Below are 18,237 nucleotides of genomic sequence, written 5' to 3' on the forward strand. Positions count from 1 at the left end.
GTGTGTGTGTGTGGTATGTGCCCCTAGCAGGAACCGAACCCAGGACTCTCTGGTCTGCAGGCCGATGCTAAACCACTGAGTCAAACTGGCCAGGGCTAAAAAAATGTTTAATGTGCAATATTTTTAACCCAGCAAGTCTACTTCTAGAAGTTTATCCTTTAAAATTGTGTACAACGGTGTATATACTTTTCAACTTCATTAGTGTTGACAAATGCTGAAACCAAGGAAATCAACTGTTAATCAATAAAGCACTGAATTATAGCACATCAATAAAATGGATGACAATTCAGCCATTAAAAAGCATATTGTGTGAAGATGCAAAGTGATGCAGCTACTATGGAAAAGTTTGTCAATTTTTCAAAGTTAAATAAGAATTACCATATAATTTAGTAATTCTAATCCTAGTTATATACCCCAGAGAAGTGAAAACATATGTTTACACAAAAACTTATACATGAATGTTCACAGCAAAATTATTTATAATAGCCAAAAAATAAAACAAGCCAAATATCCATCAGCTGGTGAGCAAGTGAATAAAATATGGCATATTCACACAATGGCATATTATTCAACCACAAAAAGGAATGAAGTAGTGTTACAAGCTTCAACATGAAATAATCTTCAAAACACTGTGGTTAAGTGAAAGAAGCCAGATACAAAAGGTCACATATTGTATGATTCCATTTATATGAATGCCTAGAATAAGAAAATCCACAGTAACAGAAAGTAAAATGATGGCTGCCAACAGATGCCAACGGGAACTGCTAATAGGTATGAAGTATCTTTTGAGGGTGAGGAAATATTCTGTAATTGGATACTCATGGTGTTTACAATACAGAAAATACTTTCAAAAGATGAATTTTGTGTTAAGGCGTGCAAGAGGAAGCTGATAGGTATCTCTCTCTAACATGGATGTTTCTCTCTCTCTCTAAAAAAATCAATTAAAACATACTTTAAAAAATCAAGTTTAGCCCTAGACAGGTGGCTCAGTTGGTTGAAGCATTATTCCGTACACCGAAAGGCTAGGGTTAGGTTCCTGGTCAGGGCACATACCTAGGTTGTGGGTTCAATCCCAGGTAAGGGCATGAATAGGAGGCAACTGATCGATGTTTCTCTCTCACATCAATGTTTCTCTCTTGTCTCTTCTTTCTCTCTCCCTCCCTCCCTCCCTCTCTATAAACATCCTCAAGCGAAGATTTTTTTTAAAGCAAGTTTAAAAACAGCAAACAGTATGATTCTATTTATGTATGTTTATGTAGTTAAATAAGTACATATTGCCCAGAAACAGATAATGGTACTATATATATTATACTACTACTAGTCTTGATAACAACCAGAAATTACGCTCTTCAGTATCATTTTATTTTTCTTACAGAGAACACATATTATTTCCAAAAACAAACGAAAAAATTACCATCTGCAAAGAAAAGTAGAGTACTATAAAAAAAATATATACAGAATAGACTGAAACCAGGAGACAATACAAGCAGAGTTTTTAACCTGGGGTCCATAAACCTCAGAAAAATCTATAAATTTGTACAGAAAAAATTACATAACTATTTTCACTAACCTCTAATTAAAATTTAGTCCTTCTTTAAAATAGACCTAGACAACCTACCATAATATTAACAGTAACTGTGATTTTTGTCACTAACACAAATATCTTCATATTACATTATAGCTGTTATAGATATCTCAAAATATCTATCTATATCACTACTTCATATAGATATATATCTCACTATATATTATCTACATGCATCACTACTTCAAAATCATGGTAGTTATTAGATTCACTCCTAGATCTTGTTATTTAAATACATTGATAAAGAGTCACATATATTAATATATCACAAACTTGTTTTTATATATTCTAGTATTTCAATGTAACATCTGTTTTCCTTCATTAACTTAAATTTATTATTCTGAAAAGGCTCTAGCCCTGGCCGGTTTGGCTCAGCAGTTGGAGTGTCGGCCTGCGGACCAGAGAGTCCCAGGTTCGGTTCCTGCTAGGGGCACGTACCAAAAAATAAATAAATAAATGATTTTAAAAATAAAAATAAAAAGGCTCTACAGCCTTCTCCAGACTGCCAGACAATCCATACATCCACATCTGCCCATTCTTTAAAGGCAGGAAGGTAAACCAAATCATGAGGATATTCTAATTATTCAGGCAATAAGTAATTAGGGGCTGAATTCAAGCAAAAAATAGAAATCATTCCAATTTTAATCAATGTATCTAATACAAAATTTCTAATTTTCTTTCCCAAATTGTCTCCTTCTGATTTCTCAATCATCTCTGACTTCTTCCTTCACAATCAGCAATGTCAGTTAAAAGCTTTCTTTTCTATCCCAATTGACACAAATCTATATCTTGCCTTATCACTTCATGTTTTAATTTACCTCTTTAAAAAAAAAAAAAAAGAACCTCCCTCCTTCCATTCTGGTCTCCTCAACTCATTCTGCATACCTCAACCAGATTCCTCTTAAATAATTGTTTTCAAACTACCAACACGCTCAAATCACTCAATGTTGCCAATGTCTTCAAATGTAATATTGATAATTATGAGATTGCAGAGACATGTTTGCAGTAACTATTAAAACTATCATATAGGTAAGCCCTACAAAATATCATCTAAAACAATATTATAACATAAAACTCAGGTATTAAGAGAACTTCAATTTATAGATGTAAAAAAACATTGCTCTAGAGTTGAACCTAGCTGAACCTAGTAAGAAATTTTAATTCCTTACCCAGGCATTCAAACCCCTCCATATTAATCATGTTTCAATGTTGCTGGTCAGCCTTGTTCCCACTGAAGCTCTGGAAGTTAACCAGAAATTCACTCAATTTCCCTCTGATCCTTGAACCTAGACTGTTGCCTTTCTGCTACTACACATTGTTAATGTAGTTTCTACTGCTTGCAATGCCATTGATCATTCATTCATTTAATAAACAGTTATTTCGCCCATAATACATACCAAACACTTAGTACATAGTAGGGGTTAAGCCCCTACTATGTATCAAAACACCTTTATAACTCAAGTGTTTTGATACATAGTAGGGGCTTAACCCCTACTATGTATCAAAACACTTGAGTTATAAAGGTGAGGTATCTCTGCCCTTAAAAACTGGAAGTCTAATGGAAAAGTGGAGATATAAATCAGGTAAACACAAGACAATGTGGTAAACGTTATGAAAGAGGAATGTACAGGATGCTAGGGGAGTACAAAGAAGGAGCATAAAGCAAACACTGGAAGTGTCAGCAAGGTTTCCTGGAGTAAGGAGCACCACCGGTGAATTATTAAAGTCAGCGAGGTCATAAAATATCAGGAATTGTAGGCACATATAAAGCACAGACCAGACTATAAGTCACTCAGTGTGGCTATACTAGGGAATATGTTCAAGAGAGAGGAGTAATAAATGATAAAACTGGAGAGGTACACAAGGACATGATCATGAGGAGTTTTACTTATAATGCTATGAAATCTCCATTTTATTCTAAAAGCAGCAGTGGGATATCTTGGAAAGTACACAAGCTTAGGAATTCCAATATCCTAAATCTGAATTCAAGATCTGACATTTACTTGCTATATGACTTTCAACAAATCTGCCTCTGTAAGCTTCAATTTCCTCAACTATAAAATAGGAATTAATAACAATATTGCCAAAATTCTAATAAGTTAATTCATGTAAATCTCCTAGCACAGAGGTCAGCAAACTACAGATTGGTTTGCCAGCAATTAATGGTTTTACATCCTTAACAGGTCATTAAAAGAAAAATTAAAAAACAAACAAAAAAACAAAGACCCTGGCTGGATAGCTCCATTGGTTAGAAAGTCGACCCTTTATGCCAAGGTTGGGGGTTGGATTCCTGGTCAGGGCACATACAAGAATCAACCAATGAATGCATAAATGAGTAGAACAGCAAATCAATGTTTTTCTCGCTCTCTTTCTAAAATCAATTTTAAAAAAAAATACTATAAATAAGAAAGAAAAAAACTGCAAGAAAAACATAAAGGAGATTATAGGACAGAGATCTTATGTAATCAAAAAGTCAAAATATTTATATATAAAAAAAACAACTTACCAATTCCGGCCTTTAGGCAACTAAAAAATAGTAACTTATCATTAAAGGGTTTTACATAGGGAATTTAAGTAATGTCCAATTACTTTTACGGATTCTCTGGTGACAATGCACACAAAGGAAAAGAAGTTAAAAGGAGCAATAATGGATTCTGGGTTCTAAGCAAGGAGAAAATTGCAATAATCCACTAACTGATCCTTTTTTTGCTTCTAACAATCAAGGTGAGATCAACTTCTACACCTCCTCTTTACTCATCCCTGTAAGTTTACAAATCCATATGTACTCTGTATGTTACAGCATTTAATGTTCTTTGTTGCTTATCATATTCTGCCTTCACTTGTTTCCTATTTGCCCAGGGTTAAATACCCTCTAAGTGTAAGTAGTGTAAGAGTATTTTGGAGTCAAACATCCTGTTTTAAATATTTGCTTTACCAACATTTAAGAATTGTCTATTTAACTTGTATATCTCTTAATACAATGAAACAGTAATAGCTAACATATATAGAGTGTTTTAGTTTAATTTTTTACTACAATGTTCCACATACTGTTCTAAGCACTTTATAGGTATTGTTTCATTTAATCCTCATAACAATCCTGTAAGATAAGGACTATTATCTCTATTACAAATGAAGACACTGAGGCATAGAGAAGTTATATGAGTTTCCCAAGAGCTAGAGAGTATCCAAAGCTCACGTTCTTATTCAGATACAGAATGAGAATCATACTGTCTAAATTACATAATTTTCACAAAGAAAAATTTATTTTTTAAATTATGTATCAATGTTGACAAATGCACCATACTAAGGTAAGATTTTAAACAAAAGGGTAAATTGTGTGGGAGGTATGTGGAAACTCTTACTTTGTATTTTCAACTGTTTTTAAGTCTAAAATTCCTCTACAATGAGAAGTTAATTTTTCAAAAATATATAGAATTTCCTTATCACATAAAGATGCACTCATGAATGATATAGGTAGATGAAGTCTTCCAGCTATCTCTTTTTGGACCCAGACATTAGTAGGTCCATAAGACTGTACCCACTGAGTTAGAGGAGACTCCACAATGGTGGGTCTTGGGGGCTTAGAACCCAACCCTCAGCAGTATTCATAGATTTTGTTATCAATAACTCTTACTGAACACAAAAGGAAATACCTGTGACTACAGACACCCACACAAAGGCATTTACATGACTTGTAGGTGTAGCTGGTCAACTCTACTTTGCTTCCTCTGCAGCCACATCTCACACCACTCTTCCTTTGATCACTACACTCTAACCATAACTGTAATTTTTAGTTCTTCATAGATATCATACTCTCTCTCACTTCTTAAGTCTTTTCCTTTTCTTGGAAGGTGAATTTACATTACATAGTTAAAGCAAAGGCCATGGCTTTTCACAGTCCTTAGTACTCAGTAGTCCAATAAATGTTAGTAGAGAAGACCATATTCTAAACTTCTTTTTAGTCCCCAGAATTCTGAATAGCTTATAGTTAATAAACACTTAATAAATAAATATTAATATGATAGATATGCTTTTGGTAATTAAAATTCTTATAATGTTTCAAGGTTATCATTCTACATAATTCACAATATATTATTTCATAAATTTACATATAGATGCTGAAGATTGCACTAAATATGATCCTACAACAGAACATATCCTGTCAGTTTTTTGGTTTTGTTTTGTTTAAATGTAAATATTAAAATTAGACAGCAATGAATATATATGTAAAGATCCCAACAAAGTCTTTGTATAGACATTAAAGTTGGTATACACTAAGTTTAGTCCTACACTCTTAGCAGTATTTGTAGCTGATATTATATAACTCTGATCTGTGTTACTCATTTAGGAAATTTCAGTATTCTGGGAAGAGAAAAATAAGATTCTAAACTGTAACATTACAGAGAGAGAGGTTCTCTCTGCAAAAGATGAATATAAAAAAGGTAAAATGTTATGACTTCTTTTTTGTGTCACCGATTTCTATTGTAAATAAATAAAAATTTAAAATTACCAGGTGTCTATTCAATATGAATGAGTCTCTCACACAGCAAAGCAAACTACTTATTTCTTGGGGGGGGGGGGGGGGAGAAATTTTTATCTGCAATGAGACTTTTAAAATGACCAAAAAATAAAAAACTAATGAAAAGTAAAAATCCTACTACACAAGAGAATACAAAACAAAATTCTATTACCTCTTTCCAACTCTGCCTTACTAGGAAGATTCATAACTAAACCCAAAGTTATTTAACTTCTGAGACTTATAATGTGAAAGAAATAAAATTTTTTAAAAGTATATATCTAATCAGAATGTAGCTACATGGAAACACAAAGTTTCAAAAATTAAACAAAGGGTAATAGCCACATCTAATGAAACAAAACCTTACCTTGTACAAGCTAAATTTCCTAAGAAGAAAGCTGTTAAATTTTTCAGAAAACAAAAACATTGATGCTAAAATGACTGGGGGAAAAAGTCAGAATTCAGGCAGGTTCAAAGTAAAACATGGAATTCTTCATTAACCATACCCTCAATATTACAAAGATGTGTTCCCTTCTTTTAAATTAGCACTTCATTTTTTTAATTTAGTATTCTCTCTGGTTCGTGAGTTCCCCCTTCCAACCTAGCTATCAAACTAATCAGAACAAAATTCTACACAGAGTTGTTGTTTTTTTTAAGGTTTTTCAAAATAAGCAATCTCTTCCACTGATCAAGAAATCTTAAGTATTCAGAAAATCTTCAGTATAGGATTAAGAGCCATCCATATCTGTGTATAGATCAATGAGAAAACAATTAAAAAGCATTAAAGAAGGAAGGAGGGAAGGAAGAACCAAGAAAGGGTAAAAGAGATGGAGGTGGGAGAGCCAGTTCCTCTTTTCCAAACAAATTAAGTATTATTATTGCTACTCATTACTGAACATAGCATCTTCACTTTTCTAATCTATATTTCATACTTTCATCGAAACTCAACTCTAACACCCCTTCATGATAAAACACTCAACAAACCAAAAATAGAAGGGAACTTCCTCAACATGGTAAGAGGCATCTATGAAACTCCACAGCTAACATACTTAAACAGTTGAATACTGAAGACTCCTCCCCACCCCACCCCCAAGGTCAGGAACACAAGACAAAGATTATCTGCTCTGGACACTTCTTCCAACAATGTACTAGAGGTTTTAGCCAGGGCAATTACGCAAGAATATTAAATAAAATGCATCCAGATTGGAAAAGTAAAACTATATTTATTTACAGGTGGCATGATCCTTGTTATACAGCAAATCATACAGAATCCACTAGAACTAATGAACAAGTTCAACAAGCCTGCAAAATACAAAATCAATACACAAAAATCAATTGTATTTTTATACATTTGCAATGAACTCAAAAATAAAATTAAGAAGCCAAAAATAAAATTATATTTATAATAGCATCAAAACAATAAAAATATTTAAAAATAAATGCAACAAAAGAATTGTAAAACGTACTCTGAAAACTATAAAATATTGTTGAAATAAAGGTAAAAATAAATGTAAAGATCCCATATTCGTGAATAGGAAGATGTAATGCTAAGATGGCAATGCCCCTCAAATTGATCTACAGGTTAGCATAATTCCTATCAAAATCCCAGCTGGCTTCTTTGCAGAATTGACAAACTAATTCTAAAATTCATATGGAATCTCGAAAAAAAACAATGTTAGAGGACTCACACTTCTCAAGTACAAAACTACAGTAGTCAAGACAGTGCTGGCATAAGTAAAATCATACCGTTCAATGAAATAAAATTGAAAGTCCAGAAATAAACGCTCACATTTATGGTTAATTGATTTTCAACAAGAGTGACAAGACAATGCTATAGGGAAAGAACAGTCTTTTCAACAAATGGTACTGGGACAAATGAATATCCACATGCAAAGGGATAATGTTAGACTCTCTACATCAGATCACATATAGAAATCAATTTATAGATTCAAGATCTAAATTTAAGAGCTAAAACTATAAAACACTTAGAACAAAACAGAAGGGTAAATCATTAGTAAAGGGTTTCTTAAATATGACACCAAAAGCCAAAAGAATAAATTAGACTTCATTAAAATTAAAAACTTTTGTTCTTAAAGGACACTATTAGGAAAAGTCAAAAAGACAACTCACTGAATTGAGGGAAATATTTGCCAACCATATATGTGATAAGAGACTTGTATCTAGCCCTGGCCAGTTTGTCTCAGCGGTTGGAGCTTCGGCCTACAGACCAGCGAGTCTGGGGTTTGGTTCCCGCTAGGGGCATGTACCAAAAACAAAAACAAAAAGACTTGCATCTATTAATATACAAAGGACTCTTACAACTCAATCATAAAAAGTTAAAAAAACAATTTTAAAATAGTCAAAAGATCTGAATACACATCTCTCAAAAAAAAGATACACAAATGGCTAATAAGGAAATGAAAAGACACTCTGAATCATTAGGGAAATGCAAATCAAATCACAATGAGATACTACTTAAGACCCACTAGGAGAGCTATGATCAAAAAGACAGATAACAAATGTTGGCAAGGATGTAGAGAAACTGGAGCCCTTATACAGTTTGGTGGAGTTGTGAAATGGTGAGACTGCTTTGGAAAACAGTCTGGAAGTTTGTCAAGAGTTTAAACATCAAGGCACCAGATGATCCAGCATATCCCCAAGAGAACTGAAAATTATACACTCAGAAACTTACACATGAATGTTCAAAAAGTAGAAACAACTCAAATGTCCATCAGCTGATAAAATGTGGTATATCCATACAATGGCATATTATATAGGCATATAAAGAATGAACTACATTAAACAAACGAACCTTGAAAAAAGAATCAGTAAAAGAAGCCTGTGATAAAAGACTACATATTACATTAAGATTCCATTTGTATGAAATGTCCAGAAGAGGTAAATATACAGTCAGAAAATAAATCATTGATTGCTCAGAAATAAGGGTTTTGGAGAATGAGGGGTAACTCTTAAAGAATACAGGATTTATATTTCAGGTGATTAAAAAATGTTCTAAGTTGTGGTGATGGCTGCACAAATATGAGTATCTTAAACACTACTGAGTTACATATTTTAAATGCACTTCTGTGGTAAGTGAATTATATCTCAAAAAAGCTCTTACCAAAAAAACTTTCTTAAGTAGTCCCTGACCTATCCATCATTCCATTTTATTACTCCCTCTTAGAATATCTGTAAACAGCTTATACTATAGTGACTTGTACTTGTTCTTTTGTTGTGAAATAACTAAGTTGTTTTATCTCCCTTACTCACAAGGTGTAAGCTTCACAGGGGTTTCTTCTGCTTCCTTCATACTTCTCTTTAGAATTGAATATACTAATAGTGTAGAATGGGCCCTCAAATAAGGTTTTTAATTCTCAAAATACAAAATATTAGAAATATTTACCATGGAGAAGTTAACCAGACTACTCAAAACTTTTTCTTTGGGGATATATACAGATGAAATACATATATATTTAATATATTCCCCAGATCCCTAACCAAACTATAGGTGTACTACAAAGCTGAGGTTTCACTGTATAAGTATCCCAGGCAGTAAAAGAACAAGTTGTGATTCAATTAAAAAGGAATTTGTGCAGAAATAAAAATGCATTTAATGTATTAGAGGTTCAATGTCAGTCCAGTAAAAGAAAGTTGTAGAATTTTCATCATGAAACACAAACACACGCTAATAATTAAGCCTCTGTTGTTTACTTGATGATTTCATTGTTCTTTATGGGTTAGGATTGATATATCTTACAATTACAATGACTTTAGAATTACAAAAACAGCAGCAGCAAACAATAAAACATAGTAAGGTCAACCTAAATGATACGTCTTTAAAATATAAAGTAACAATCATTATAATGCTCTCTCTCAACAGAAAAAAAATTCAAAAATGTGTTTCCCATGAAACTACACTCCAGAAATTAAAATTCAAAGTCAACTGATTTCAAAACACAAAGAGAAACAACTCAAACAGCCAAAACCCAGTACACAGTGGCAATCAATAACTGGGTAGTAAAGAAGAAACCCACTAAAGATTATTAAATATAATTGTAATGTTCTCTCAGCTATTTGTATATTTAAATAGCTGAAATTCACTTGTCATTCAAACTACTCAAAGAAGAAAGCTCCTATTCCCTCCTTCTCCTCCTGTGGCTCTATTTCTTCCATTTTCTTCCCTGTCCCCCAATTTTATTATGAAGGTGGAAAAAAGCAATTTTTAAGTATTATAATTCATTTTAGACATAATTTCATAAATATATGCTACCATCTAAAATAACATTATTAGAAGCCCAAAGCTGTCCACTATCCAGAGACCACATTCCCATCCCCCTAACATTCAAATAAGACTCTGTGACAAATTCTCACCAATGAAATGTGGGCAGATGTTTGTCACTTTAAGTCTGGGGATTTTTAAGAAATGGTCTGTAGGTAATAAGCAGGGTTTGGAGGCCTTAGGGTATGGTGGAACAGTAAGATATAAGGAGTCTGGATCCCTCAATTACTACATGAAGGAAAGCTGCAAGCCTGCTAACTAGGATCACCTGGACTATAGTGTTATGTAAAATATAAACTTAGATGTATTAAGCCACTGAAATTTTGGAGTGTGTTTATTACCTAAATTAGCATTACCCAAAGTAATACATGCACAAATTCTTAAGTATTTCAATACCCTCTAATTAAAGCTATTTATAAGGGATATTTTGGAAGGACTGTTTAAAAGCCCATTTAAGTAACATTACATTTTAAAATCTAAACAATTTGCCACTTTGATTTTGATGTAATTCCTTTAGTTTAAACAATGATACCATAAGCAGTTCCAGTTAAAAATAAATTTCACTATCCACATATCTTAATATATCAGTTCAGTATCATCTATTTCCATATACAGATAAATTTTTCCTCAATTCTCCCAAATTAAAAAAGTTTGAAAATACTAGTTTGAAAATACTATATAATTCATACTATCTAGTGAAAACCACCAAATACCTAGTTAACAGCAAAATAATATTTTATTGTTTTTAAAATATTAAAAATTACCATTTATAATTTTTAAGACCTCTTCCTAATAAATAGAATTATATGGTAGATAATTATATTTGTTGTAAACGCAAATATACCCATAATATACTCACTTTAACAAAACCATGATATTATGCATTCTAATAAAGTTGTCCCTACTACCCTTCACAAATTTATTGAAATTTTAGTGCTACTAGGTTTTTTTAAAAGCCTAACTGATTAACTTGGTATTAGTAAATAAAGACATTACAAACTTAAACCAATGAAACTTCTCCCATATTCTCTTCACTCTGCCTTCACCAAAAAAAGAAGAAAACCAAAAAGAAAGAAAGAAAGAAAGAAAGAAAGAAAGAAAGAAAGAAAGAAAGAATTCAATCACATATTTAACCTCTGTTAACTTTGCCTTACACTCCATGTCATTATTTTTTCCACAATACAATTAAAATTAAATGGACAGCACATTTACTACTCCACACGGAGTAATAAAAATGGAAAATTATTGAAAGTTGATAGAGGATTTTTGCTTCCACTCAGGAATATATTCCAAGAGGTTTTGTTTACCAGATTCAGTCAACATAAACTAAAAGAATTACATAGCAATTTTTGTGGCACTTATACTTTGTGGGCCTATATAAAGTAAAATCTAGTTCTTGGATCTTTTTAATGCTTGGTTGCATTGGAACATGTGTATTTTACAAATAGCTTATTTTTTTTCCCCAAGGCTACATAACAAGAACTCAGAAAAAGAGTAACGAAACTGAGAAATGGCCCATTTGAAAATATGAAAAAATATTAAGTATGACTATATAGTCTCTATAAACTAATATACTCAAGTATTTTAGGGACAGTCTTACTTCTAGAAAGAAAATAATTGTAAATACATTTTTAAAAGTTGTTTATATATACCATATGTATAGCAAAGGACTCTGAGATGTTCTATTGCCTTGATTTTTAATCTAGTTGTATAACATTGCTCTCAGTAATTAAATGTGTATTTGTACTTACGTTTTTCAATGCCCAGTCAGGACTGCAGGTGGAGGAACTAATATTTAACTAAGCATCTACTATGTGTCAAACATGTTTTCTTCTTCTATCCTCAGACAACATTATAAATGTATTCTCTTCTTGCAGATAAGAAAACAGAGGTTTATAGACATTAAGTGCCTTTCCTGAGATCAAACAGCTAAGAAAAATGGCACAGGTGGAGTTCTGAGGTCTGTAAAACAAATACTTGTTCCACTAAACTGTGTGTGTTGTTTTTCCAGTAGTGGTTACAGAAAACAACTCTCCACACACACCTTCCTACACACACACACACACACACACACACACACACACACACATTCTTACCCCAGTTTCCCAGTGAACACCATGGAACATTTCTTTGTGAGACCAGGTTCAGAAAGGACCGATCTCTGGCCATAATAAGGGCATGGTCTGCAAGGGTCGAGTCTATATCATGATTTTACCCAGAGGATTTTACATAGTCGGGCTAACTAGATATTGATGGAAAGAGGGTGGAGTCAAGTAAATAAGCAAATAATTATCCAAATACCATTTACACTTAATGCTGAAAGGCACTGCACCCCTATGGGCAGATTTCTCTTTAGAGATGCGTTTTACTTAGACTACTCTCAAAATAGCTTTCCAGGAGGACACTCTGAATAGACAATAGAGGCTGCTGGATCTAGGAAAGTGGTTTGTGCACAACTATCTTGACTGACCATTAAGACAACGAGAGGGAACGAGGTGGTATCTCCTAAAAAGCAGTACAGTGCTTCCAGGGTGTCCACAGGGCTCGGCTGAACTGCCGGGACACAAACGCCTCGACGGAGCCACACCGAAGAGAAGAGCCGGCGGAGTTGAGGATGACAGCTCCAGGAACTTCCTCTTCCCCAGACCGCGGCGCGCGCACGCCTCCCCCCAGGGGGCAGGATAAAACCATTTCAAACGCACAGGATCGATCCAGCCCGCCAGCCCCACGGGACGGGGAGGCCAGCTTCCATTTCTGCCCCCGCCCCTCCAGGAAAAATTGTATCCTCAATAAAAATGCATGCGAAAAACGAACATATCTCCGGAGTCCCTTCACACAGCCCTGAGAAAAGAATGAAAAGAGGGATCTCGACCCCGCGTATCCCCGAGATCAGCTGCTGTGATTCACTTTCCCTCCCGTCCCACCGCCGGCCACGGGGAGAGCCTGCAGTTCCGACGCGGAAATGTGCCTTCGCTCCTCGGGAGCCGCGGAGGCGGCGGAGGCGACATCAGTCAGTACGTCCCGCCTCCGCCCCTCACCTGCCAGGCCCGAGCCGGCGCTCCGGGCCCGCGCAGCCCGGCGTCCCGGGAGGCGGGCGGGCCGGCGGGCGGGCGCCGAGGCGGTTAGGCCGCGCTGCAGGCCGGCGCGCTTCCTGCCGCGGCCGCGAGAGCAGAGGCGCGGCCCCGACCCGCAGCCCTCCGGGCCCGGCTGCTGTACGTGAGCGCACACCCTCGCCCGCCGGCGCCCGGAGCAGCTCTCACCGGCGAGGCCCCGGGGCCCCGGCCACAAAGGAGGAGGGACACGCCACTTGAGGGTCCCGGACGCACGGATCCCCAGAGTCCTGGGCCCGGAGCGAAGACCACCGCCCCCACCCCACCCCCTCCACACACCCGGAACCTTTGACAGAGACCGGGTCGGCCCCACACCCCACACACACCCACTCGCGGCGGCTCCTCGGGCCGCCTCCCCGCCCGCCGAAGTCCCGACTCGCAACCCACACACAGTCTTCTCCCACCTCATCTCCCCGGGGACGCGCTGCTCTTCCCAACACTCCCGATCCTACTCGGAGGCACAGAAACCCTCCACCTCCTCCTCTTCCTCTGGCCCGGGAGGAGCAACAGCAGCCATTTCCCCGCGACAGAGGAAACACACACACAAACACGCGCGCGCGCCAGGCCCCCACGGATGCTTCCCCTCCGCGGCCGCAGACGCAAACACAAACACCCACGGGCGGGCCTCGCTCCCGCCCGCCCCGAAGGGAGGCTGCCGCGGCCGGCAGGGCCCGGGCCCGGGCTCGCGGGCGCGCGAGGCGGGGGCCCGGGGTCGCGAAGGGCCTGCGCCCCCTCCTCACCTGCATTCAGCGCGCCGGGGTCCGGGCGGCGGCGGCGGCGGCGGCGGCGGGGAGACTGGTGCTGGTGCTGCGGCGGCGGGGGAGGCGGTGGCGGCGGTGGCGGCGGGGCTGAGGGCAGCAAAGACATGCAGGCAGCCCGCCGGGGGGGAGAGGCACCGGCCGGAGGGGACGCGGGGCGGGCGGGCCGGGCCGGGCCGCCTGAGGAACGGCAGAGGCGGCGGTGAGGAGGGCGGCTGAAGGGAGCGAGGAGACGGACGGGGGGAGGGGGACGAGGGCCGCACTGCCGGGCTCCGGGGACGGTGACCCTGGGCGCTCAGGCGAGGTCCCGCGGCCGCAGACGAGAAGGCCCCCGCCGGAGGAAGCTGCGCCCCCGCAGCCGCCGGAGCCGCGGCTACTACTGCGAGAGCCGCGCAAAGCCTGGCCTTGGCCTTGGCCTTCTGGTGCTGGGGCTGCCGCCGCTGCGGGGGTTGCTGCTGCGCTTGCTGCTGCCGGGGCCGAGGCTGCCGCACAGAAACGCCAGCTTTCGGTGCCTTCGCTCTCGGTCACACACGTTCACACCCCCGGGAGCCGGGGGAGAGGCGTCCGGGCGATATCGGTATTGAAATTAATAACAAGGTGCAGAGAGTGCGAGAAGAAGGGTTGATTGACGTGGAGGGGCTGGCGGTAGTCAGTCACTCCCCTGAGCGGAGGGGTGGGGTGAGGGGAAGGAGGCGGAGCTCGTTTGCCGCGCCTGGGCCCCGCCTCCTGGGCGCCGTAGTTGGTCCTGTGCGCGTGCGCGCGCGGCGGCCAGGGGTCTTTTCCTTTTTCTCCGTTGCTCTTGCTGTTTTCTTATTAGTTTTTCTTGGCTTGAGTGTCGAGCAGAGCTGGAAAGACGGGTAGGGTATCAAAAACCCACATCCACAAATGCGTGATGGGGCGGGGGCGGGAGGGAGAGACTGGCGAATGGTCCCACCCGGTGTTCGTGCTTGTACTCGGCACTGTTGACTGCGCGTTCGCCGGAGGCTGACAGCAAAGCTGAACGCCGGTCTGGGTGGCTGAGAAGCCAGGTGAGGTGAAGGGACCGAAGGAAATGTTTCCTGACATCTACAGTGGTTTTTGTTTTTTTGTATTTTGTTTTTTACGTGTAATATTTGTAGGTGGCACAGCGAAAGGTAAATAAAAGAACCAGTGACTGCGATAATCACGTCCTGTTTGTGTTCTGATTGCTCCCTTCTCGTGTTAGAATCACGTTTCTTTGGTTGCGGAATAGAAACATCAAAATGTAAACTAGACATATTAATGTTTACTTGATGAATATGACCTAGACATTTTAAGTTTCTAGAGTTTAATTTTGTTTTTGTGGGTCAGCTTCATTCAGCTGTTAGCACCAGCAGTCCAAAAGCAAATCATACCAGCTCTAGAGGCAGAATACTGCTGTTGCAATTTTGCACAATCTATTTCTCAATGCATGCTCCAGGCTTATGTACTTACCAGTGTTGCTCACGGATATATTAGCAGTGTTCAGTTTGAGTTCTTTTTTTCCTACAGGGGTGTTATTTAGCACACTAAGCACGTTGTGTAGGGTTGCAATTAATCTTAGGCCCTATTATTGAATGCAAAAGATCTTCATCTCCTGGGGAAAATGGTGCGGTAAAAATGCAAATCATCATTTAGACAAACCTGATCAGCTGTTAAAAGAGTTCGCCACTGCAGACGAACAATTGCACCACTTTCATCTTTGTTACAGGAAGTGTGAGTGAAGGAGCTGAAGAAGCCCCTTAAGGGCATGAAAGACCTCAGGCTGGTTTGTTTTTCACCTGGGTTAAATTTCCATTTATCTCCCTAGCAACACCACCCCCATACGTAATAGGCGGCGAAATGGCATTAATCCTGAAAGAAGTCCCACCCGTTCCCAACTATCTTGAGTCTAGGCTGACATATAGTGAATAATTATCTTTGGCTTTGTAAGCAACAAAGCCAAACAAGTCACTTCAGGAGCCCAGAATAGTAAACCTGCCTCAACAGCATCTTGCTACAGCATTTCTCCTTGGCACACAAACACTCTTTCCCAAGGAGAAATACTACCAAATGTTGAAGAAAAGAGGGAAATAAACACCTGGAAAATATGAGTCAGACGATGGAATATTCTCACAGATTGAAGTTTCTTCAAGTACCTATAAACTATATAGATTCCTATCCATTTATATACAATAAACAAACATCTATGGACGGTATATTATGTTCCAGACATTGTATTTAGCCTCAGAGATACAAAGATAAGCAAATGTAGTCCCTATTCCTAAATAACTCATAGGGGAAGCAGACACATAAAAAGGGAATTCACAGGACAAACCAGAGATGAGAAAGTATAAAAGTAACACAAAATTAATAGTCAAAATAATGCCCAGGAGGATAAAGCTGATGGCACTGGCATTTTCACTTGAACAGTACAATACCTACCACTTACAGCAGTAGTGACTGTGGTGAGGAAAAAAAGGGGGAGCCTTTGTGGATGTTAAGTAATAACAAATGGTGAGGTTTGCTGTTCCTGAAACTCAGGTTTATATAGGGGATATTAATTGTTGACCTTTAAGTTTTAAATACTAAATGAGTCACCATCCGTTGAAGAATTGCAATTGTGACATTCAGAGTTAAGAATAGAGGATTTTATTATTAAAAGTTCAATCAGCCCTGGCCAGTTTTTTTGGCTCAGCGGTTAGAGCATCGGCCCGTGGACTGGAGAGTACCGGATTCGGTTCCCGCTAAGGGAACATACCTCTGTTGCAGTTTGTCCCCAGCCCCGGTTGGTGTCATGTCAGTGGCATCCACCCCTGTGTGTCTCTCACATTGATATTTCTCTCTTCCTCCCTCTCTCCCTCCCTCTCTATATGAAGATAAATGCAAAAATGTCCTCAGATGAGGATTAAATAAATAAATAAAATAAAATAAATAATAATTTAAAAAGCCCAATCAAATACAGGTTAAATTTATTTATTATTTAAAATTTTTTCTTCTTTATTGATTCCAGAGAGAGAAAGGGAAAGATAGAAACATTGATGCCCCCCACTTGGGATTGGGCCCCTAACCAGGGCTCGTCCCCTGACTGGGAATTGAACTGGCGACCTTTTGGTGCATGGGTTGATGCACAGCCACTGACCCACACCAGCTAGGCCAAATACATGTTAAATTTAATTAATCTCTACTCTCAGGGATGTTTTCTATGCAATAAATAGCAAATGAATTGACTCACTAAAACAAAAGGAAAACATTCCTTTTACATATTATAACTATATCACATTTGCAATGAGATTGAGATTAGAGAAATAATTTTCAAATAGTTTTTGGTGCTGTACAAATGCTGAAAAAATAAATCTTTACTGATGTAAAAACAAAACCTCTCTCCTAAGACTAAATTCAAAAGACATTGAACAAAAGAGTAACACTAAAGCCATTTCTTTTTGTTGTTGTTGTTACAGATGTTTCTCTTTTTTTACCCCATTGACGACCTCATCCCCATCCCCTCCACCCCATCCCTGGCTTTATGGTCCATGTCCATTGGTTATGCGTACATGCACATAAGTTCTGTGGTTTATCTCTTCCCTCCCCCCACCACCCTCTCTTCTGAGGGTTGTCAGTCTGTACCCTACTTCCACATCTCTGGGTCTACCGTATTCCTCAGACTGTTATGCTCATTATATTCACAAATAAGTGAGATCATGTGGTGTTTGTCTTTTTTTGCTTGGCTTGTTTCACTTAGGATAATACTTTCCAGGTCCCTCCATGTCATCTCAAAGGATAAGAGATCTTTCTTCCTGACAGCTGCATAGTACTCCATTATGTACATATAGCACAGCTTTTTTATCCATTCGTCTACTAATGGACACTTGGGCTGTTTCCAAATCTTAGCTATTGTAAATAGTGCTGCTATGAACATGGGGGCACATATATTCTTTCTGATTGGTGTTTCAGGCTTCTTAGGATATATTTCTAGAAGTGGGATCACTGGGTCAAATGGCAATTCAATTTTT

General features: G+C 38.6%; 2 protein-coding genes across 4 annotated transcripts in view; both read right to left on the reverse strand.

Moving 5' to 3' along the window:
- CNOT6L (CCR4-NOT transcription complex subunit 6 like) overlaps window positions 1–14,253 on the reverse strand; it is a 103,174-nt gene extending 88,921 nt beyond the window's left edge. The window contains exon 1 of one of the 3 annotated variants that reach the window (XM_036251583.1): window positions 14,231–14,253. Coding sequence is in view for 1 of the 3 variants with exons in the window: in XM_036251568.1 (XP_036107461.1) it covers window positions 13,895–13,899 (5 nt within the window). In the remaining 2 variants the exon portion in view is untranslated. Of the gene's footprint in view, window positions 1–12,131; window positions 12,147–13,894; window positions 14,029–14,230 lie in introns of those variants that run through there. The other 2 variants (XM_036251568.1, XM_036251562.1) reach the window with 2 other exon arrangements.
- On the reverse strand, window positions 14,227–15,997 carry LOC118626965 (basic proline-rich protein-like). Its single transcript, XM_036257066.1, has 2 exons — window positions 15,890–15,997; window positions 14,227–14,730 (listed from the first exon to the last, which is right to left on the reverse strand). Exons 1-2 carry the CDS (start codon window positions 15,995–15,997, stop codon window positions 14,227–14,229), a joined length of 612 nt encoding a protein of 203 aa, XP_036112959.1.
- Between the last annotated feature and the right edge of the window lie 2,240 nt (window positions 15,998–18,237).

This window comes from Molossus molossus, unplaced genomic scaffold, assembly GCF_014108415.1.
Source record: "Molossus molossus isolate mMolMol1 unplaced genomic scaffold, mMolMol1.p scaffold_m16_p_1, whole genome shotgun sequence".
NCBI classification, from domain to species: domain Eukaryota; kingdom Metazoa; phylum Chordata; class Mammalia; order Chiroptera; family Molossidae; genus Molossus; species Molossus molossus.